The sequence below is a fragment of the Eurypyga helias genome, unplaced genomic scaffold (genome assembly GCF_000690775.1).
Source record: "Eurypyga helias isolate BGI_N326 unplaced genomic scaffold, ASM69077v1 scaffold3184, whole genome shotgun sequence".
NCBI lineage: Eukaryota > Metazoa > Chordata > Aves > Eurypygiformes > Eurypygidae > Eurypyga > Eurypyga helias.
Genome location: NW_010246629.1, coordinates 14,565 through 38,080, shown reverse-complemented (window position 1 = coordinate 38,080; position 23,516 = coordinate 14,565). Strand labels below are relative to the sequence as shown.

The following is a 23,516-nucleotide window of genomic DNA, read 5'->3' as shown; positions in this document are numbered from 1 at the left end:
CAGTCTTTAAAGGGTTATAAGAAATGAAGTAGCTCCTTAGGTGGTTGAATTAACTTTCTTTTCTCATCTAATGGAAAGCAGTAACTCTGAAGAGAATGGCCCAGCAGAACACCCCAATAATTCACCACAATTATTCTAGCCATCAGTTAACCTTGACCAAGCGTCAAGTTTCAGTTGCTTCTTCTTTTTTTCCTGAGAAAAGTCATTGTTGTTTGGTGGAAATGTCTTCTATGACTGTACAAATAAAATAAGGCATTTAAAGAGAGTGTTACTTGTTTTCTTTTTGCTAACAGAGGCTTGTCCACAGTGTCCTTTGTACATCAGAACCTCTGCTTTTCTGCAAATGGGTATGGCTAGAATGTCTTCAGTTCCCGCTGCGGCCCTGGGTCTTGGGTGTCCTGAAGGCTAGTCAGCGTCCCATTCCTGTAGCTTGAAAGTCAGTGATGTACAACAGCATATTGCACAATCCAATCTGTATGGCTCCAGAAAGGGTTAAGAAGGTACACTGGAGTCATCTGTGGGTTCTCTCCTTTCTTTTCTCTTTCAGTTGTAATGATCGTCTGGAAAATTAAATTAGCCAGACAGAGATGCAAACTTTTTGCTGATTAAATTACAAAGCAGTCTCCAGATTGTAGAGGAGTGGCACATTAAAAACAACAAATCATCCAACCTTCTTCACTGTTGATCCTTAATTTGAAAGGCAGCATGGATTCCTAAGGCCGTAGCTTCCAGGACTCCTTCAGTGAAAAATCATTGCTACCTAACTATAAAAGGCTTAGCTCTTAAGAGAATGTTGTGCTTTTTGTTTGTTTGTTTGTTTCCTTTAAAATTCAGAGGAAATCAACTTGATTCGCAGTGTGACACCAAACAGATCAATTAGTTTTTTCCCTAGTCCACTTGATCATAGTCTCTGGTGAGCGATACAGGAATATTAGTTTGGCATACAGGTCTTCTTCTAGTTCCAGTTCTCCAGTCTCTCGCACTAAGAAAATGTCAGTACACAACTTCAAGATTCGGTCTACATTGGGTAACTCCTCAAACATGATGGAGTGAGAGATCCCACTGAAAAATTCACGGACGAACTTCCCTATCACCAGGACAACCGAGGCGTACAGTCCCATGATGCTGAAAAGCAAGAAAGCAAAGAGTTCAAAATCATGCTCTGAAAAAGGGTCAGCCAAGAGTGAGGGAGCTCACCTACACGGCTAAGTGTAGCCTGTCAGCTCAGTGAACATTAATTTCTAATTAGGATCTTGTTTCTGCTGTGCTACAGGATGAAGGAAAATAAGAGCTCTTCAAACACCACAGAAATCTGGGAACATAAACAGCTGAGGCTGCTGACTTAAATGGTTTAACCCCAGTCGATGATGGTCTCATGTCCTGTCTGGTACAGCTTGGAAGTCACAGTGGGAAATCTGACAACTGCTGGCTGCTAAAGGCAAATGATCTGTCAGGTTTCATATCTAGTATTTTTATTAAAGTACGCACAACTGGTGACAGACTAACGTTTGCCTTTCCTCCCCTGACAATTCTCCTATGAGGAGTTCTCCAAAGTCATGCCAGAAGGGCATTTCTCCTGGGAAGGCACCATCTCCTGCCTTCCTCTGCCTGTTGAGATGTATTTCATAGCTGTTTCACACCCATGGTCCTGGCTACGAGGTTGGGAAGGTCGCCAAAACTCAGCACAGTTTGGGTAGAACTTGACCTGTAGCTAAACTAACGTCTTTATGAATGATTTGACTTCAATAGGAAACCAGTGCAAAGAGTGCTTCTGCCTTTTTTCCCACCGGGAGCAGGTATCAAGGCTTATCCCACTCCTTAGAAATATAAAGCCTTCTATAGATAATATTAATAGACATGAATTTGAAAATCACACAACCCCCCTTTTCAAAATGTTGTAATCTTCAAACACTGCAACAACAACAAAGGACATAAAACCTCAAAACCAGCAAAGAAAGTCACCTCTACTGCTCTCTTATCGACATTATTTTAATTTTATGTAAAGATTCCTTCTTACCCATAACCAGCCAAGAATCCAAGGCTTGGTGGACTGACTTTATCGCTGAATATGAAGAGTTCAAGACTCTCTTCAGACGTTTTGTATCTTTTTCCAAGCTGATTCAAAACCCACCACTCCCGCACTCCCTCATCGGATACATTTTTGACCAGGGAAACCGTAATGTTTTCCCATCTGCAGTCTATGGAAAAAAAAGAAATGGTAATGTATATAACAAGAATTGCAAAGGTCTAACTGTTTTGAGTCAGATACTTCAAACATCTGCATGATAAAATGACTGAGCAATGTAGGAGCAAAGGTTCGTTACAATTCTCCTAAAACCCATTTTACATTTTTTTCTGTACAGAAGTATAATATCTAGAGTTCTGTGGTATTCATTCTGCAAATCTCATCTGAATGTGCATTAGACAAATAAAATATTCCATATCATCTACATTTTCTTGTGTACAACTGTCAAATCATTTCAGTACTTTCAGGCCAAGTATGAATGACAGTCAGCATGTCTGCATTGTAGGCCTAAAGGAATATATTTAACCTGAAGGGACAGGGGTCAGCTTCTGTATGTCAAACTATCACGGTAAATCATTTCTGTCTTGGTATAAAAGATGTTATTCTTTTAAATGAAGAAAAGCGTGCTATCCTACTGTGCATACTGATCACACAGACAGGAGGTGAACAGGTTTCTGGGGAATGTACATCAGCGGTGTATACATCACAGCCCTTTAGGGGTTTAGGGGTTTTCCTAAAGAGTTCTTTAGGTCAGGATCTGACTAATGACAGTGGAGTACTCGTAATTTACTGCTACTCACAGAGCTAGGTTCTGCCTCAAGAATTATTTTTCCCAGTTAATCTAATCATGCTCACTGAACCTTGAATAGTAAAGTACTACATAGTACTCCTCCTCCTCCTGAGCAGCAAATCTGTTGAGCAAAGTGTTCTTAGATAAAGACTTCACAGATGTGCACGTCCCCGGCCGAGATGGCGCTGACCTCTCCCTGCACGAAAGCCCAGGGGAGGCTGGACCTGGCCAGGGGGGCAGTGCACCTCTCCGCCGGCGCCCCGTGCCTGGACGGCGCGGCGGGCACAGGGGAAGCAGAACCGGTGGGCTGACACCGAGGGGCACTGTACACAGTGGGTGTCCTCCAACTGCTGTCGGCACAACCTGCAGCACAGTGCTGGTGACGCCAGATCCTCCGACAGGCGATGGGGTCACAGGTGGATCCTCAGCTTTGCCCAGCGGGTGCTGCTGCTGCGGCGGCAGTTCATCCGGCTCCAGCGAAGCTTTGCGGCGGTGACGCGGCAGCAGGGGTGGGTGCTGCTGCGGCAAGGCTTCGCGTGGCGGTGAGTGGCTCTTTGGTGAAGAGTTCACCCAGTAGATGCCAGTGACCGCTGCCCCGGTGCTTCTCGTACTCCAGGTACTTGTGACCGGAGGAGATGGCTTTGCTGGGTGCCGGCAGGCAGCCCTGGAACATCTACTTTGCCAGGCCCAGCACGCCACCGTAGATGCTGCCAGAGCCACAGGGGTATTCGGCGAAGAGCTTCAACTCAAACTCGAAGCCAGGCCAGGGTGCAGCGTCAAAGGCGAAAACTTGTCCCACCAGTGCGTGGTCCTTGCGGAAGCGGACGTTGAAAAGAGCACAGCTCCCTTTTTTCTTTTTTTTCTGTTCCTACTCTTCCAACCCAACAAGTTTTTCACAGGCATATATGTGTATGTGCATGCATGTATCCTGTATGCCTGTACCTGTCAGCACTCTGGCTGGGTAACAGCAGTCCGAAATCTAACAATTTATCTAAAGTGGATTCTTTGTAGCCTATATAGAAGGAGTAGCTAAGAAAAAAATAATTCAGTGTCATTACTTAAGCTGAGGAGCTACATTTGCAGACATGCAGTACTACTGACTGTTAGCAGTAAGGCAGCAGGGAGATGTGGAGAAGTGAAACTTGTCATCGCTTCCTCAGAACACAAAGGGAAAGCAGTTCCTGAAAGCAGACTTGAAGGAAAGGAGCTGGACTTCATCCTTTGGGTCCTCACTATTAAATACAAAGCTAAAATACATCCAGATGCATTTTAGACCTTATACTGTGTTACCTCCTCTCTCCCCAAGCTTACAGGCACAGCTCACAGGTAGAAACCACTGTAAGTGCATTTCAACCTGAGGTGCCCCATAACAGCTCCGTGAATGTGCAGGTGTGAGGGCTGTGTTGCACTTCTTTCAACCATACTCTCTTTTTCATGGTCTGGACACATACCTGTCAATAGCTGCTTTATGGGTTTTGCCAGAGAATCACTAGGAGCCTTGATGTAGTATGGGTACACCGTCTCTAATGTTCTGGAAAAAATGAGAAAGCAAATATTCCATATTTTTATACCTCTAAAATAATTTAGAAATACCTAACAGAGCTATACACTGTTCCCAGTAATTCTTGGCTTAAGCTATGATTTTATAGAGTTCAGATGTCACATCTGAAAATTAGCTGGATTTATTAACTATGTTCTGTCAGTACGTCAGCGGGGAGCTCCATCCATAATGTCGCCATTCACACGCCATGAATCCCACACACCTGGGGCATGTGTGTTTGCAAGGAATGTAGACTTACTATTTTGTTCTCCTTCTTTAACAAAGCTGCATTTATAGTCAGCTATATAAGCAGCACAAAGAAAGGCAACTCATCACCAGTAGTAAACAAGCTAGAAAAATATGTAGCTAGAAAAATATGTGGTGAGAACACTTATTACTTCAGAATTGCAAGATGTTTCAATAATAACACCTGAAAAGAGTGAGAACTTTTGCCAGAACCCTTCACTGAGAAATATTTTCGCAGTTTGTAGGAGGATTTCAAACTTAAAAAGAAAGAGGTTTGTAAAAGTTCTTCCACTGGACTCAAAATTAAATCATCTTAAGTGGGAATAAATTACCAGCATCCAGAGAGAGAGAGATATTTCATTAAAAGCACAGACACTGTCCTATTTTTTTCCTCAAATGACTGAAAAATTCTAGGGAAGGGGAGCTCTCGGGGAAGTCCTGTGGCACTTTGCTACATTGCATACACCAGGCTGAGGAAGAACAGAGGTGGCCAATTTAAAATCCTCCTGAATGGTCCAACAGGCCCAAAAGATAGGTAAGAACACAGCAGCTAAGTTGTCCCAGGAGAGGTGGTGGCAGCAAGCTCGCTGCTGAAGTGGTCAAATGGCTACTACCTGCAACAACTATTTTTCCTTTATGACAAAGTAAAAAAAAGCTTAAATCAACAATAATATTGCAACACAGGCAAATGCAGGTATATTTTCTATGTTACTGCTTGCCTCCTGGAGAGAGAGAATTACAAATTAATTACCTTTTCCCACAAAATAGCAAACTCTACCCTCCTCGGCACTACATCACCGTAGGAAATATTTCTGTATCTTCACACAGCAGAAAAGCAGAAGAGGCATAAAATATTTTTTAAATGCAATGATCAGATGTGCAACAGCACTCTTTTTGGATGCACAAGTGTGCGTGGGTGCTGAAAAATAGCTGTGCGCAGAAAAATAGCTGTACGCAGAAAACGACAAATCTCATTTCCACCTACGAAGAGATGAACCTCTCAGAGCTTTCACTATCCCCCTTGGCTTCAGCTTTAACTTTTCAACTCTGGAGGCCACAAATCAGATCAGGTGGCCTTCAGGGATGACGTGTTGGCTTAGCGGTATTTAGAAACTACTGCTGTAAAGTAATCCCCAGGGACCAGGCGGAGGAGGAAGAGCCGGACTCCTTTCCAATCTGAAAGGAGGCACCGATGCTGTTAATGCTATAAGGCTATATCCATAGGATAACATTCGATATCCATATGAAGAGCATGCTCTTTCTGCCTTGCGAATTTCCATTACAGGAAAAGAACTGATGTCAGAAACGACTGCAGATGTTACCCTTTGACCGCAGCGATTTAACACTTCCTTGCCAATCTAACACTATTCAAGAATAACAATGAGAAATACAGCCTGGATGGTTATTTAGAACCAAAAAAATCATCAACACAACATCCTCAGATCATGCTGAACTCAAGTAACTTAAAGGAGAGTTTAACTCTGAATATACTGTAATGAACTTGTGCTTATCCAATAAATCAAAGAAAAGTAACTAATAGATTCACCATGCTTATTGGTGGTGTTCCAGTGTGCATGGTCTCCTCAGCCTACATTTATCACAGGAAGTAAGTTTTTACCTTTAATGTTACTATTGTAGGACTTCAGTGCTGTTGGCCTTTGTGAACCAGGCACCAAATTTATTAGAGGGGGATAGATGCACAGACAAACAACACAGGTGCAAAAGCCTGACCTCCTTAGCAAATCAGGTTTAAAAAGGGAAGGTTTGAAAGTAAACAGGCAAAGAAAATAACTTACACCTTTTCCAGCTGCTGTCCAGACATCATTTTAGCAATATCTTTTCTAGTGTTCTCTGGTAGGACAAAGGTAAGTTTATCTGATGCTATTTCGGCTTTGGCACCAAGGGTGAGATTTCTGTTGTAAGTACAAGGGAAGAGACACTGTCAGCCTACAATGAGAGCATAACCTAAACAACAGTTGGCTGAATGCCAGGTCTAGCTGTCTAACTGCACTGACCCCAGCGACCCCGGTCTTTGCTCAAGCAAGCCTCATGCTACCTGTACCCGAGATGGTGCGTTTCCCCACGGAGGACATAGAGCAGCCTTAAAGGTGTATTTTTCTAACTGACAATTCCTTCGTATGCATTCTGGGACAACGGCAACAGAATTATGTGATTTTGCTCATTACATCAGTCAAAAGTGAATGGCAAGGGAGAATACCTGCTCTGGCTTTAGGCAACAGGACCATCTGCGCTATCCCACATTCTGTGCCAGGGTAGCTAAGGATGCTGCAGTCAGCTGCAGCTTCCCCAAACTGTGCCTCAGCCTTGCAGAAACGTGTGGCTGACAAGCTGATAGGACCCCCATGCCTGCCCCGAGTCTTCCTTCACGCCAGCTGCAGGACACAGCGTAGGCAGGATCGGCTTTTGCAACGTGCCATGCCCTGCGGTGGGTCTGGATGCAGCAGCTGGGTGAGGCAGCTCCTGGGCTGCTGGGGGCTGCAGTGACGTGTCCCCGGCAGATGATGTGCAAAGTCAGAAAGGGTGGATGCTGCCTGAGTGACACAGAAGGCTCATCTTACAGCTGCTTGTAGTCTCCTGGCCTAGATGAAAGACAGCAGTTTCCCTTTACAGAGAAAACGTGGAAGGTGATTGTGGTAAGTCTCTATCACTTTCAGTCATTCACAGTCACAATGTAATGCACAGGACATAATTTGACGGTGAAAAAGGCCTCTTTCAACTAGTGTGCGAATGTTTGTAGTTATGCAAGCATATGGGCAAACTGAGCAGCAGTACTAATAATTAATATAAGGTTCAGAAATGATGGAGTGATGTAATTCACTAGCTAATACTGTATGCTTCCAAGAAAATAAAGGGGGTGTGTGTTTGTGTGTGTCAAATAAAGTTGAATTAAGGGTGCAGATTCATTACAAGCCTAATTTTCACTGTGGAAGGACTGACCCAGCATGTTCAGAGATCCCACAGTGATTCAGCTGACCTGCTTCTTGTGCACAGTCTTTTGTTGAAGATTGCTTTAGGAAGCCAGTGTCAACTTCCAACAAAACAGGTATACAGATACTGAGGCTGCAAAGACACTTAATTTCCAAGGAGTGATGACTTAACTCCAGTTTAATCCAGCAGTCTACAGGGATCCTAGCTGGCAGACAGTAGCCAACAAACCACCTCGGTGACTGGGTGTGTTCTAGCTTGCATGCAACTACCTTATATTCTAGGCTGCCTCTTGCAAAAACTTCATTGTAAAGTAAGAGTTCACTGAGGCCAAAGCAACCACAAGTAAACAGATAAAGGTCTCAACAAACTTCATCTGTGCCTTTGTTATGCTATTTGCACAACAAAGCCTCTGAGTATATGTGTATTGAAAAAATAGTTTGTGTCAGTTCCAGAGTCCCTTAATAAGAGTGCTTAACAAGTGCTTCTGTTTCTATTTCCTCATAGCTTTTCTGTCTTAACCGGGTCTAAGTATTCAGTGGCCATAAATGCTAACAGGGATGTTGGTTGGGGTGGTTTAACTGGACATCTCAATCTAAACTTGGCTAAAATTTTCTTACTCTTCCCCCCTTTCCCTCAAGTCCCACTGAAAATTCCACGTTGCCTTTTTAAATAATGTATTTGGAAGTGACTCCACCTCTTTATTTTCTGAGAACTGCAGAAAACAAATGTTTTCATGGATAACAAAGATCACTCTTCTTTCTCTCTCTCTCCCACTTTTCTTTTCTTTTCTCTTTTTTTTCCCCCTCTGCAGTACAATAGAATTTGCTGAAAAACTAAACCAAAAACGCAGCGTGGAACTGTTCTGCTGAGTGAATGATCCATCGACCTCATAACAGCCATGTTAATTACCTTTGAATACTCCATGAAAGAACTACAGTGAACTCTGCTGAAAAATCCAGCAGTCCCTGTATCATTTTCTCTCTGCTGGGAGGGCTGATGGTCCATAAGGAGTTTGAATTTCCCTCTAGATCTGCTAGAGTTATATCTTCTTTTCCATAGCCCTCTAGAAACTGCAAAGCAGCCTGCAAGTGCAGAAGAGGAAAAGAATATTTCAGTGCAGTGATATTCAGAAGACACAGAGCCGCATTTCCTAGCCCGGCAGAACTGTAAATGTCTGGTTAATTGTAAGTGCAGTGGTTTGCACTGGCTGTTGTCCACAGGTATCAACTGGGGCTTTAGATGGGAAGGGGAATAAACAAAGTGTAGCCGAGGTAAGAAGGCAAAACAAAGGTACTGCTCTTTGAAGAATGATGGCTGCAGAGGCCAAAGTGAGTCTGAAAGTTCATCAGGTAAGCTCTGTATAGTCTATTTAAACTTAATTTAAAATTGTACTCTGTCTTTTGTTAAGCATATTTCTGCATAGGAAGATGTCTGCAAAGAATAAGGCAGCTTGAAACAGGTAACTTCCAAAGTGGATCAAGATTATAATATTCTGCAGTAATACATGGGCTATTTGGTAGGATCTAATATCAAAAAAGTTCATTCTTGAATGGGCCAGAAGCAAGCACTATTTTTAAAGTTATGTCAGACCAAAACCCAGTTACTTTAGTCATTCAACAGCTCCTACTAATTATTGGGGGTTTTTTCCTGTAGAAATTTGTGATAACTTTGTGCATCTTGCACCATGAAACAGTGAGACTATGTTTAAATATTTATGTTTTGACATTTTAATATCAAAACTTTCCTAGGCCATACATACTTTCTTTTGACAGCACCACATCTCCTCACTGGGAGGTGAAAGCTTTGTGTGCTACAGGAAGGAGCACGGGGCTTAAAAGTGCCAACACCGTTGTGTCCCCACAGAGCGTTTGTTCTGGCGGCACACCAACAGCATCACATCTTCTGGAGCTTTGTGTCATTTAGGGGGGAGGGTTTTATTCAGGTGACAGGACAACCAGGGTTTGTGTCTTCCACGATGTTGTGCAAAGTTGTCCCAAGTAACAGTAACTTGTCTCACCATAACCCAGCCTTGTCCTGTCAAATGATCTGTCTGAACCTTTACTCATGCAAACCCTGTTTACAGAAGCATCTTCCAAATGACGCCAGTGCTGCTGACCACTTGTAACCACACAAACAAAACTCACAAAAGGCCTCCAAGGAAACATGCACACATTTTTAAGTAATGAGGTATTCTACATTTCACTTACAGTGTTACCCCTATAGCTTCCCAGAAACGCATTGAAACCAGTCTGATTCAAATCCTTGAGTTGACTCTGTTGAGCACTCATTGTAAAAATAGGCTGGGAAACAAAAGAACATACACTTGTCACTTTACATCAGCTGCTACACACACAGTAGAGCATCCTCTCCATCACAGTCCAAGACAATTATTACACTCAGTTCAACAGCAGGTGGTTATTTTCACTAAGAAATAAGCTACCTCCAATTATATTTACCATGTGGGCCTGTAGGCAGTTATCTGAGCACACCTGATGTAGGATAATTTATTCAGATTCCACTGCCATTAGGTTCCGGTTTTAATTTGTAAATGAAGATATTTTACATCAGTGATAAACTAACATGTTTTTAAACCCAAAAGGGATCATTTGTGGGAGCTTGCTTCATCTCTTGAATGAGGCAGAAGGGTTCAATTCAATGAAGGGAATAAGAAATAGCACAAGGAAATACTGTGCAAAAACAGAGTTTGCTTTTAGTCTTTCTTCTTTTTTACCTGATAACCTCCTAGAGTTATTGTGATTGATACATCTAGAGGCTTGTTGGTGATGCCTGCAACAGATTTGATTAAAGACATGAAGAGCAGTGGGAACCAGACAATACAAATCAGCAAGACGATAATCATGCCACCCATTCCATACTTCACAACTTTCTTTTTCTTCTGGCCTCTTGGTTGGGGATATCTCTGCAAAAGCAAACAGCAACATGGTAATGTCTCACCTATCAGAGATAGTATCATTTGATGGGTAAATATATATTGATTGATTACCATCTTCTGTGGTAATCTGTGGTCTCCATTGTCAGGCCGTTATTTTGAGATTTTAGGCCAAACTGCACAGACACTGAATTTTTACTGACGACAGAGAATAGTGCCAAAGGAACCCATGTCAAGTGTGTGTCTGGTGTGAAAAATAGTTTTGAAAATGAGTTTGAAAAATAGAAAAAAATTCACAACCATAAAGAAGGGAAAAAATTGGGTAGGGTAATCTAATTTTTTTTCTGAATGAGTGCAAGCATGAACTCACAGGGACCAAACGTAAAATAATAGCACCAACAGTGACACACCAACTTGTTAAAAAAACCTATACTGGAAATGGCCCGCTTTCTTGTATCTGTTCTTCAAAAAAATTATCACAGAGCTCCTTAAGGAAGAATTTGTCTCACAGAGCTTGAAAGGCTGCAAACTGTATTTCAGGGGGGAAAAAAATTGTTTGCCAGTAACTGACATGTGCCATCGGTAGGACTCTCTGATCCTGCACTACCTCCACACTCATTTCACATCTCACGTTCAGTATTTCTAGGAGTTGCTCACAGGCTTGATCCGATCTGTTTCTAGTGAATCCCACACCAACTGCATTTAAATGACTTAAAGTTTTGTTGCTATTCCTGAAGTCTTGACACTGCTGATGTAACATCCTTCCCTTTCTTAGCTTCTCAGACCAAAAGTGACTTTGCTTTTACCCTTCTCTTTCCAAAGCCAATTATAGAGCACATCTGTTCTGCCTTGTCCATAATTCCTGACCTCTGTTATTGGCCTCATGATTGAATACTTTAATAGTCTCAGCATCCTCTAAAATGCCTTACCATCACTGTAATTTATTTTGGTATATCCTCTTTTAGGTTTTTAGGATCCTGTCTTTCACATACTGCATGTGCAAAATAAAGATGCATTGTATTGCACTGCACCTCAAACACATGCCAGGAATCTGGCTTTCAGGAAATTGTTCTTGCTTTACAACATGAATCCATAAAGCCCTAGGAGAATATTAAATTTGTAATACAATACTCTATTTAAAACAAATTAGTTACTTTTCAAAAGCAGTGTATCAAGGCATTTGTCTTGCACTATAGAATACTGTTTTCATTAAAGTATCATATCAAGATCACCAGGGCTATATTACTTGTCTGTATGAGATTAGTTCAGGCACCTTTAATGATGTTACTGAACAGCTCAGAGAGCCTCTAGCAGTCCAAGAACTTAGGCATACCACTCAATGTGAGAGAGACAGAGGGAACCAAAGTACCTTGAACAACACTCATAAAGCCACGGGCAGTTATTTTTCTACATGGCATTAGCACTCACATGCTAGCTTAGACATGGAAATCTTCCCACGTCAGATCTATGCTTTACAGAATGCAGAGTGACCTTGCAGTGTAAAAAAATGCAGGAAGATGGACAGTCAATGTGGAACTGGATTATTTCTCTGACTCCTGAAGCCTCGGATGACACTCCATTCGTGGCAGACATGAAAGTCACACAGAAAAAGCCTATATACAAGATTTGCGTGCACTTAAGCTCTGAGTTAATCTAGTGACATACTTGGAAAGTAATTGCCATTAAGAAGCAGGATTATAATAAAAGTAGAAATACGTCAGTAACACTTAAAAATACAGCCATCTCATTGCAGATGTACAATTTCTGACTGGTTGGGTCACTCTTAAAAGAATGCTTAATTTCTTTTTCAAATTGGCAAAATAAGCAAGCATATGGTTGCAATCTTTAGAGTGGTTAGGAGGAATCCAGAATTTGCAAGTTTAATTTGAACTGAAGCTTAAATGATTAAAAAAGACTGAAATTTCAGTCAGACAAATGGTGGGTTTATCTGGCCTGCAGTTCAGTTGTGGATGTGCGGGGACTCTCCCGAGATAAAGAAGCCAGCTGGATTCCCTCTGCGATTACACGAACCAGCTGTCCCTGGGACCTACACCGTGGAGGTACGAGCTCTTCCTTCTGCTGACCTTTCTCTTCAGCTAGTTTTTCTGCTACTGCGGTTACTCATTTAGTTGTTATGGACAAAGCGAGCCTGTGTGAGTAACAGGACTTTCAACCCCAGCCTTGAAACTCAGGCATGCAATTAAGCTAGCAGGAGCATGCTTGTGGAGTTCACGTTAAGGGTGGAAAAACCAGCTAGGCACAAAAGAGAAGCCGTTTGAAACTTTACGTGTGCTGACTGCCAGCTAACATAAAGTACCCAACAGTCTGAATATTTCTGAACATAAACACCAGGTGTATCTTCTATCAAACTTGTTTTATGGTGGATTTCCCAATTATTCAGGGACTCGTGTTTATTTATCTTCATTTCTGCATGGGGGAGAGAAGGCCTGGATCATTCCAATGGGGCTTCCTTACTTTTTCTGACTCTCGCCAACACTTCAGGATGAATATATGAGCATAGATATCTTCAACACAGATCCAGCTGGAAAGACTGAGAGTGGTATCAGTCCAAACCCAGTCCATTACTGCTCTCAGCTCAGTCAAAAATGGAACCAGACGGAACCTGAAGGGAGACCACAGCAGGTAACTCATCAGAAATGGGGGGGGATCACACTAAATGAGCACAGTAAGTCTATATATGATGCGAGAGAGAATTAAGCCAATGTTAAAAGATAGTTTAATGGGAGATTTTGCAAACACAAACAGAATCATATCCTGAGATTGCACAGCTAGTATTTATGTTTTGGGGGTGGTAACTTTTGCCATATCTCATGTTCCTCTAGATCTCCTTCTCAGGCCATAAATACGCCTTGTATCATTATGTCGAGTCATCTTTATTGAGCCACCAATAGAATGGTACAAGAGAGACTTTTTTGTATCCTCATATTCCTCTGACTTGGGAGCAGAGTAGAGGAACATCTTTTCCACAGGATGGTGGGAATTTGGTTTATACCTCCTTACACCAAGCGGTGCATGGCTTCTTTGCAGTAGGCAGCCAGAGCTCAGCTGCGTATGGAACTGGGCGTTATGACTCGGGATTAAGCAGCAGAAGTAGGTGGGCTAACAGGAAACCAACATGCATATATCAGCTGCTGCAAGTGCTTCATTCCCTTTAGTAGTCCCACACTTTTCTGCTTGGCCAGGTCACAAAGACTATTTCATGCGAAGAAAGCTTTCTTCTGTAACTTTTTCTACTGGAATGCAACAAGCCCATACTGAAAATACTGGGAAAAAAGGCTGAAACTATTCCAGCTTTTCTGTGGAGTATGTATGTGCTTTGAACTGGATTAATCACAACATCATGGTAACAGTAGGGTGGGGTATGCCTCCTGAACACCACCTTTCACTCCGAGGTGACGCTGTGCCTGTTAGTTGCACTAACACTCCTAAGTCCAGAAGAGTTTCAAATGTGCAGCACTTCTCAAAAGATACACAACGGAAACATTGTTTGATGCACAGATTCTCCTCAGTTCTCCTGTGTATTGTCTTCCACTTTATTCTTCTCACCTCCTGAGGCAGAGCTTGTAGACCTGCTCCAAAGTCCTCTTTGGGGTTTGATGCCTTACTGCTTTTTAGGACTGCAGAGCAAGTAACATGACCTACAATGTGTAGCCCCTATTTCTGTTCACAAAGGTGATTTCTTAGAAGTGTTAGAAATGTCTCTGCCACAGGAGCCTGAATGGCTGACTGGTATGTCAGCTTCTGGATTCAGAGTGGGAGACTGGTCTTTCTGAAATCTGCATTCCTGAAATTCATTTTTTGTGGACTACAGGGGACATATGGCATATATAGAGTGTGCTGTGCAAAATTCGCTGTCTTATTTCCAGCAGCCTGTGAAGAGAAATCATGAATAACCCCAGCATCTCATCATAACAGATCCTTACTTCACAAAAGAAAGGAGGAGGGCAGCAGGTCTAGACTTACCCTTGAAATAAGAACAGGTTGACATAGTTATAACTCTTTGTGAGGAAGTTGCCAAGAACACGAGTTGGATATCCGCAGCGTATCTGATATGCTGATAAGCCAAAATAAACACATTTCACGAAATACCAGAGCTGGGCAACTGTGTTCTGGCTAAATTTCCTGTAATGGAAAAAGACAGATAAGGGAAAATGATCAGCTTTGTATATGTGTATGACCAAATTAGCTTGAAATGTTTCATGCTCCTGGCATTTTCTTTCCTGAGATCCTTTGAAAAGCCCTTGGTTTCTGACCTCATTGCAGGTTAAGACAGTATTTGAAAGATGCTGGATGAGAAAGTGTATGAACAGCATCTGCTGTCACCTCAGGGTCACAGGGGAGAGACTGGGAATAGACTTCCTGAAGAGTTAGGGCTTTTGGGTAGTGCCCTCTCCCTCTGGATGCTAGAAGTGCTTTGCTGCTCAACACAGGAGAGTCTGCCCACAGCCCCCAGGGCAGCATATCCCTCTGTGAGCCCTGGGTAGACACTGCTGTTCTCAGTATTTGAAAGATGCTGGATGAGAAAGTGTATGAACAGCATCTGCTGTCACCTCAGGGTCACAGGGGAGAGACTGGGAATAGACTTCCTGAAGAGTTAGGGCTTTTGGGTAGTGCCCTCTCCCTCTGGATGCTAGAAGTGCTTTGCTGCTCAACACAGGAGAGTCTGCCCACAGCCCCCAGGGCAGCATATCCCTCTGTGAGCCCTGGGTAGACACTGCTGTTCTTGGCTTTTCAGAAGGCTGACATCTGGACTGAATCTAGACAGCTTTAATAGCTATTTGTGTTCATGGGGGCATCTCCAAGGTCATGAACTCATCATACAGGAAATTAAGTTGGAGTGACCTCTGAAGATCACCTTTTTCACCCTCCGCAGCTTGAATCAGGCCTAATTACACCAAATTGTTCAGAGACCTGTCCAGTTGAGTTTTGACTACCTCTGAAGATGGAAATCCCACAGCCTGTCTGGGCGACCTGCTCCAGTGTTGGACTACTGTCACGGTGAAAAGATTTTTCATCACATGTAACTGGAATTTCTCTTTATTTTCAACTTGTGGCCTCTTGTCCTATCTGAAAAGAGCTTAGCTTCTCCTCAGTGCCCTCTTAATAGGTGGTTGAAAACAGCTCTTCACTTTCTCTTCTCCCGACTGAACTAGCCCTGTTCCCTCAACCTGTCCTCACATGCCATATGCTCCATTCCCCTGACCATCATGGTGAACATGTGCCACTTCTGACTGCAGTTCAGCAGCATGGTGGAACTGCAGGAGATGTCTCATGACAGACAGGATTCCTGAGCCAAACAAGGTCCAGTATATTCAATTATGTCCCGCAAAACTGTTTTCATTAAGAAATTTGCAAGGGCTTCTAAGAATCAGCCTGACTTAGGAGGGTTCAGATGCAGATCTGAGATTAACAACTTGATATAAACTTCATAAAAGCACACAAAAAGGAAAACTAATTTTATTGCCTTTCAAGTGACCAAATAAAGCCGTAAGTTTCATATCAATTCTGTGCACAGTGCACAGGCAATCTACTTGAAAAATGCAATCTTTATCAAGTTGGGGCACAATCGCTACTGTAATGAGGAAAATAGACATGTGTTTTTGATGAGAAATGAGACCTTCCAGCCTTTCTTTACACTGTGCATCTATTTCGTTTTTTTCCCAGTAAAATAACTTGACTACTAGCAAAGTGTAATGTGCCCAGGTGACACACTCAATTTCCCTGTCAGTGTGAGGTACATACTTCAAGGCAATTTGAAGTCCTAAGTAAGAGGGGAGTTAGCCAACCACGAGAGAAGGAACGTTAACACCTCTGCAATGCAGACTGAGATGGTAACTGCCTTGAGCTATGCAATGAGAAATGTCAGATTTGGGGGTGAACCTGACCGGGCATGTGATTTCATGCAGCAGGTGACCACTGCCACATCACCTCCACAGCCATGTGGTAGGAGCAGGGGAGGAGAACAACTGCGCTTCAGAAGAGACATGGGCTTTAGACATTCCTCAGTCAAAGATTTAAATCCACAGTTCACACATTCCAGGAAAGTGCTAAATTATAAGTTACTCTGAGAGAGACATTTTCTACTCGCTCTTCTAAATCAGTGTGCAGCAGTCTTAAGAGTAGGAAACCGAATCAGAGACCAACATTGTCTCAGCTGAGGGCTCTAATCACTGAATTACAAGCAAGTTCTCTTCAACCACTTGAATTTTGGCCTAAGTTGTGAATATTTCTGTACATACTTATAAAATTAATTCTTCCTCAAACTTATGTTGGCCACAGTTATTGCTGTGAAAAGACACTCGAGCATTCTGCTTAGAAATGAGACCAAGAAGAAACCTGGTTATGATTCCAAAGCTGAGCTATAACCATCTCAACTTTAAATAGAAACAACTTTGCACAGCATCAGTATTCAACCCATACTGTGTGATTATAAGGGTTATACCTTTCTGTCACTCCGGGCAAGATGAAGAACATCCAGAAATGTATTCCAAAAACCAGTATGACCTGGAAGATGACCTTTCCCATGACAGTCTTTTTGAGATACAGTGCTCGATCTACCACCATGGTACCAAACTGAATGAGCACCATCACCAAAAATGCCTCTGGGACCTGGTCCTCTGATAATGAAGAGGTGATATCTGCTGCTGCAGAATGTTTCTGAAAAGAAAAACATAACAGAGTGGTTGAGGCAGGAGGACACTCACGTAAGACTTTGCATCTACAGCATGTAAATCCCACCAAGGATTTAAAAATAGATGCCTCTATGACATACCCCAAAGGCCCAAAATCCAAACACAATGATGATGAAGTCCACTGTATCTGCGAGGAACATCAGCACATACACATCAGTCACCGCACTGTAGTCTGGATGAATAAGGTTGTAGAAAAACTGTCTGATGGGCACATACACCTGGAGAGTCCTAAAACAACACAGACCGCAATGTGATTTAACAACACCGTAACTGGCACTGAAGAAAAGGATGTCTGGGTGTGATGTGACTTAGGTTTCTAAAGATATCTAAGGTCTACTCTGACAGCCCTCACAGACACCAGCCCCTTGTTCTCAATGTTTTTAAACCACTGTATTAGCATTTGTTCCATAGAAATGTACATAGCTGACCAAGTTCACGTGGGATATTTAGCTTTTTAATCAGGCAGATGCTATTTGAACAACTGCTGATCTGTCTAATGTTCAGCTGGTGGGATTTAGAGTGAAAGCACCTGAATACAATGAACTGTGTACGTACTCATTCATTCCCTTGTATTAACAGTAGTAGTAAACGATGTTTTACTGCTTCACTGTTTGGAACCTCCCCCCCCGAACCACACAGCACCTCACATTGCTCACTTTTTAATTGTAAAGGCCTTGGCTTTGATCATTTGTTCTCGAAACTTTTCCATAAGAAGCTCTTTTCTAGATTTTTGCTTGATGCTTAAAACACTGCTTCCTTTCTGACTGCTGTTTCGTGTACTGGTTTTTTTTTGAAAGAGAAGCTAATTCAAAATCAAGGTTTAAATTAAAAAAACGTAGAAAGTAATAAATCTAGAGATTCCCATCCTGTATCTTGAGTCCCACACTTGAAGGAAGCTTTGAAATGAATTCTTATGCTTTTTTTCCGCTGTGATAATATCTTCAGACCATCCAGCAAAGGTCTAATCGCTGCCAGATCAAACCTTGATTAAAAACTATAAAAAGAGAAGACTAGTGATAAAGGCAAGTATTAGATTGGTCTGACTCAGTCATCTCGACTGGTAATATATGCATTCAGGCTAGAGTAAGCCTGTCCTTTTTACAAGACAGGAGAGGTAATCTGTTTCAAGATACCTAATCAAAACTTTTTCTCACTTCAAGAATCATCACATGTAGATACAAAACATACATATGCTTTGCATTTCCTCTAGTTGAAGATTAGGCTGAACCAGAAATTCTGGACCTGGGCCACACTGAGCATTCCTCTCCCAACTTTTGGATAATGTCATTTTAAAAACATAGTGAATCACAAAGTACGGCTCTCTGAACTTTAAGAAGGCTTGGAGCGTGTTCAAACATGAAGACACTTTGATTTGTATCCTGTTTCCTCACTGAGAGGCAGCAGCAGCATTCAGTAGCCTCTGGGATCTCCACAGCAACTGGCACAAGGTTTCGGCAGGATGATCCAATGGGAAATGAACGTTTGCTCCTCAAATCCCAGAAATGCCATGACATTTACCTCTCTTAGATCTGTGTGAGGAGAAGCTGGACCTGTGCGAAAGCTGCGATACGCTGCTAGAGCTCTTCCTCCTGATGGCAGTCTGCTGCTCTGGGAAGTGGACATGGATGGACTCCACCGATGCCGCAAGATTGACAGATTTCAAAGAGGCAGAAGAGTCTCTCCTGCCTCCTGTCAGAGAGAGGTCATCATCGGTATCCTCTTTATTACTGGAGCTGTCCCCTTTCTCATCTTCATCCCATAATCCATGGCACTAGTGGAAAAAGAAGAAGAGAGCATTTCAACCTCAGATTTATCACAGGAATCGCTAAGTTCAGTCATGTGTTCACAAGGGAGAAGACGATTCTATGATTCAAGACAAATTCATTGTGTTGGGATATCAGAGAATCGTTTAGGTTGGAAAAGACCTTTAAGACCATCAAGCCTAACAATGCCAAGTCCACCACTAAACCATTTCCCATCTACAGAAGTTCCACATCTACACATCCTTTAAATACCTCCAGGGATGGTGACTCAACCACCTTCCTGGGAAGCCTGTTCGAGTGCTTGACAACCCTTTCAGTGCAGAAATTTTTCCTAATATGCAAATGAATGACTTTCCTCCATCACATGACTGACTAAAAAATTTTAAACCAGAATTAAATATAAAATAAGAAACTACCTGAACTCCGATTACCTTTAAAATAGATCTGTGGAAGAATAAAGCAAGGAGCTGAACCAGATCATAGTGCACATAGCCCTCTTTCTTCTCAATGCCAATAATATTGGGTGGATGGTAAGGTTTATCCTTCGTGTAATCCACATATTTATTCCAAGGAAAGAAGCCAAACTGGAAGAAGTATTTGATGACAATGGCCACCTATTCAGAAACACAACACACTTTAGGTTTTTTATAAGCATGGCAGCTATAATAGCCTCGTGACATTAAGAGGGGAGAAATACGACTATTTTGTCAGTTTTATGAGAAGATAAACAAGCATATTCATTGCTACAGAGGAACAACAGTTCACATTTCCTCAGTAATAAAGTCAATCAACATTTACCAACAGATGATGCTCAATGGTACCTGAAATACCACAAGCAGTGTATTCGGTCTCTTGATTACCAATTCTGTTTGCAAATGGTCTGTTCTTGTGATAACTGCTTTACATGCCAAGAAGGACATTGCTCATTGCAATGAAGAAAAAGCAAACAAGACCTTTTCATACCACAGAAAATTGCTGAGGATTTTAGCAAATATTTATATTAATATGAAGGGCCAAAGGCCCCTGATCCAAGAGATCAAAACCAGAAAAGACACTATGCAAAGCTTACAATTTAACCTTTCTGTGTTAGACTGGGGGTTGCAAAAACAGCAGCATACCTCAGTGTAGACAATGGCTGTCATCCAGAAACGCTTGCTTGGCCGAGGAACAGACAGCATGGCCCAAAGAAATATAAGGATGGGAAGCACCAGGGTTATCATGGAAGCAGAGACCATGTGGTTAAGGATGATCACAAAATAGCACACCATTTCTGACCGGGCCACCAGCGTATTGTACAAGGCATAAATAAGAAGCAAGACTCGAGGCTGACCAACATAGAACTTCTCTGACTCCTCCAGCTCGTCATCATGAAACATCCTGTGAGAAGCAAAGTACCGTTAATGAAATGAAAATTAATTTCACAAGACCTGCCTCTTAAATCACTACTATTTTTCTGTTTGAAAAAGTATAAAATTCTGCTGCTGAGTTCAATGGGGAAAAAAAAAAAAGATGGAATTTGGTACTATCATCAAATAGCCTGATTCTAAGCTCAGAAAACAATTTCAGGCAAAGTAACTAGAATGACTGTTCTGCTGCTTTTTAGTTTACCCAGAGAGTTGTCCTGGCCCAAGAACTTCTACAAGCACCACTTTCCTACAGTTATCCAACCAATATATATCAAGTAAATCACACCATGCTGGTGTGGCCCTGTCTGGATTCATATCTGATTTATCAACACAGGTGGGAATTTGGAGAAACTCCAGAGGCCCATCAGGAGACATATGTTATGAACAGTCCTGTGACATAAGTTTAGAACATAATAAATACCCTTGAGCATTAGATGTGTCCAATCTTCTCCCCTTTACCTAACTCAAATAAATATAAAAGGCAGCAAGAAATCATTATACGACTTTGACATACATTCACAATTCTCTTTGCTTTTCATAAAGAGTGCCCTAGCCTGAGAAGAGATCTCACTGGAAAGCAAAAATTATTACGGAAAAACAGAAGAAAAGACACTACACCTGCAAAGTCAGATCTACTAAGCCTCTCTCTCACCAGATGCAGTCAGGCTGAAAGGCATTTCTGTGGTTTAAGATTTTGTTCTTGCATCTGGGGAAGCTGTCCCCAAGCTGAGACGGAAAGCAAAGGAAGAAGAGCAGGGGCACCACCCACACCTCAATGCTGGTTGTACTACTGAGCACAGTGTCTGAGGGGCAAAGAGGGAACATTCTATCCCTTATGAAAGTATTTAGCAAGGTGAATTCCCTACAAAGCCCTCAGTTCCTACTGGCTTAAATAAAAACTCTGCCAAAGGTCAGAGTTTCCCTTATAGTAATCCAAAATAATTAAAGGAGAAACATTTTCCCAGATAGCCCTGGAGGAAACTTATTTGAAATCACAGCTGCCTGAAGAAGAGAAACCCTCTCCATGAGGAATATTTAGAAAAGTCCTTCACCCCATGACAATTGCAGCACAGAAATCCGATGCTAATTGGAACAATTAACTATGGTATCTGGGGAGAAAGAGGAGATTCTTTCCAATGTGAGTTTGAATCATTTTAGAAATCTGTAATTAGAACAACTGCGCAGGAAATGAGCTTCTTCCCTTAAATCAAACTTAGCACAAGGTCTGGATCACAAACTGTATGCTAGTTCTGAGACAAAGGAAACCAAGTAATGACAAAACTTCACAGACTGGGACCAATAATTTTTCCCTGCTGAAGGTCCTTACTTGTTCAGAAGCAGCTCACTAGCCGTTAGCTCGTGCGTCAATGGAGGGAGAATCGTATCATGAAGTTTGTCTGTCCGACTGTCGTCTGGGCTCACCATCATGAGGCTCTTACCAGCTGAGTCATCTGGGGATCCAAATGGAAGGTGTTCAAAGCTAACAGCTTTGCTATAGGAAGGTGGAGCTTCTGCGTTGCTATCCACAGTGGAGTACAATGGCACATCAGTATCGGGAGTATACGCAGCTCCTTCTGAACCCAGGCTATAATCTTCCACTTCCTCTTCCTCCAGCCCTGATGCAGAATGAGCTCCTTCTTCTTCATGCTCCCCTTCTACCTCCTCAATGGTTTCTGTCGTCCCCTGACGAGAATAGAGCATGGTGACCTGCGTAGGTTCACTGTCGGGGACGGATAAAGAGAGATAACCAAGCTAAGTGTGTTAATTGCTAAAGAATGACGCGGACAGCTGAGAAGCCCCACCGCACTCCCAGGCCTTCAAAGTTCATATAATGTGGTAGAAAACATATCATCATGATCTCCCCTTACACAGATGGACCATCTGCCCCCTGAACGAGCTTCCAGTGAACTCACAGTGGTTCACTATCTTTTCACACCGGCAAAGGGCAACATAATTCAAGAGAAACTACATTAACTTTCTCAAAGTAGTTCAAACACTTTCTGACCAGAATCGGGACTTTCTGTTACATCTATGTAAAGCATGCTCCATAGTGAAGGATACATGGCCATGGGGTTCCTTCTAAACATGCTTTTAACACCCACTGTACAGTATGCAACTGGAACATGAGCTGAACACACACATCAACTCTGATTCCAAATAAAAAAACAAGTAAATAGCTAACATGGAGAAATACAACCCAGATAACAAAACTGTTCCAGCAACAGGGTATCTTGCTTACCTTTAGATTGCCCTATGTTCTTCAATACAGTCTTCATTTTTCCCTTACTTGGCTTTCTTCTGTATGTACCTATTTTCGTATTCAACTGTTCTTATTCACTCTGTTCAGTTCTCTGCTTGTTCACCTTGCTTATTCTCAGCATTGCATGTTCATAATCACTTCTTTTCTTAATGCTCTGTAACAGTTTCAGCTGATGTAAATTCATGACTCCAGATGGGAATCTGGACACCATCATTTAAAAAATATTTTCTTGGCTTTGCTTTCACCCTTTTCATCCCTCACAAGTTTTTTTTTCACCCCTACCCTTCACCATAACTCTCTCTTTTTAGTCAACATTCCAGTGCTTCTCCATAGGTTAGACAACAGGCATCAATTCAGTGTCTTTTCTTGGCTGCATGTTCTTGCTGCCCAACAGAGACAATACCAGATTCCACATAGTTCCTATGAAATGAATGGGGTCATATTTTCACCTAAAGTATAACCTTTTAAAGAAAACTGGCACTGGCAAAGCCAGCTGGCACTATCCTCTCCTACCAAAATTAAAAATTAAGTTCCATTTCTTTTTCTTTTACACTGCTTCCAAACTTCTTGTGGCTACGTTAGATCACTATTTCTAGCAGACTTTTAATTAGAATGTCTAACGCTATTATTAGGACGTGTGTTTTGATGATTCATGGTAGCATTCGTCCTGGTTAAAATGCACAAAACCATAACATCCCATCAATTCAAAACTGATCAACACCAAAAATTTGTAAACCAACTTTAAACACTGAAAAAGAATGATGTAGTACACCATAAAATGTCACCTAATATATATAATACTAGGTGACACACTGATTCCCAATGTCATATAAACCCTGTTTTTTACCTGCTAAAAAGTGAGTGAACGGCTCTGAACAGTTCTCTCTTACACTGGATATTACTATTATTCACTATCTTTGCATAGCTATTTTG

The 23,516-nt window shown here is 42.0% G+C and overlaps 1 protein-coding gene across 1 annotated transcript in view; it reads right to left on the bottom strand.

The window, feature by feature from the left end:
- Positions 1-187: 187 nt before the first annotated feature.
- Positions 188-23,516, bottom strand: part of LOC104508732 (piezo-type mechanosensitive ion channel component 2-like) — a gene marked incomplete at its 5' end in the record, with an annotated part of 36,968 nt that continues 13,639 nt past the window's right edge. The window contains 16 exons of the mRNA XM_010150454.1: positions 188-1,125; positions 2,018-2,198; positions 4,268-4,347; positions 6,399-6,515; positions 8,461-8,633; positions 9,759-9,851; positions 10,283-10,471; positions 12,917-13,064; positions 14,426-14,584; positions 16,905-17,119; positions 17,235-17,382; positions 17,811-17,942; positions 18,672-18,925; positions 19,349-19,531; positions 20,036-20,294; positions 21,651-22,043. Of these exons, the coding sequence (XP_010148756.1) occupies positions 873-1,125; positions 2,018-2,198; positions 4,268-4,347; positions 6,399-6,515; positions 8,461-8,633; positions 9,759-9,851; positions 10,283-10,471; positions 12,917-13,064; positions 14,426-14,584; positions 16,905-17,119; positions 17,235-17,382; positions 17,811-17,942; positions 18,672-18,925; positions 19,349-19,531; positions 20,036-20,294; positions 21,651-22,043 (2,977 nt within the window). The remainder of the gene's footprint in view (positions 1,126-2,017; positions 2,199-4,267; positions 4,348-6,398; positions 6,516-8,460; positions 8,634-9,758; positions 9,852-10,282; positions 10,472-12,916; positions 13,065-14,425; positions 14,585-16,904; positions 17,120-17,234; positions 17,383-17,810; positions 17,943-18,671; positions 18,926-19,348; positions 19,532-20,035; positions 20,295-21,650; positions 22,044-23,516) is intronic.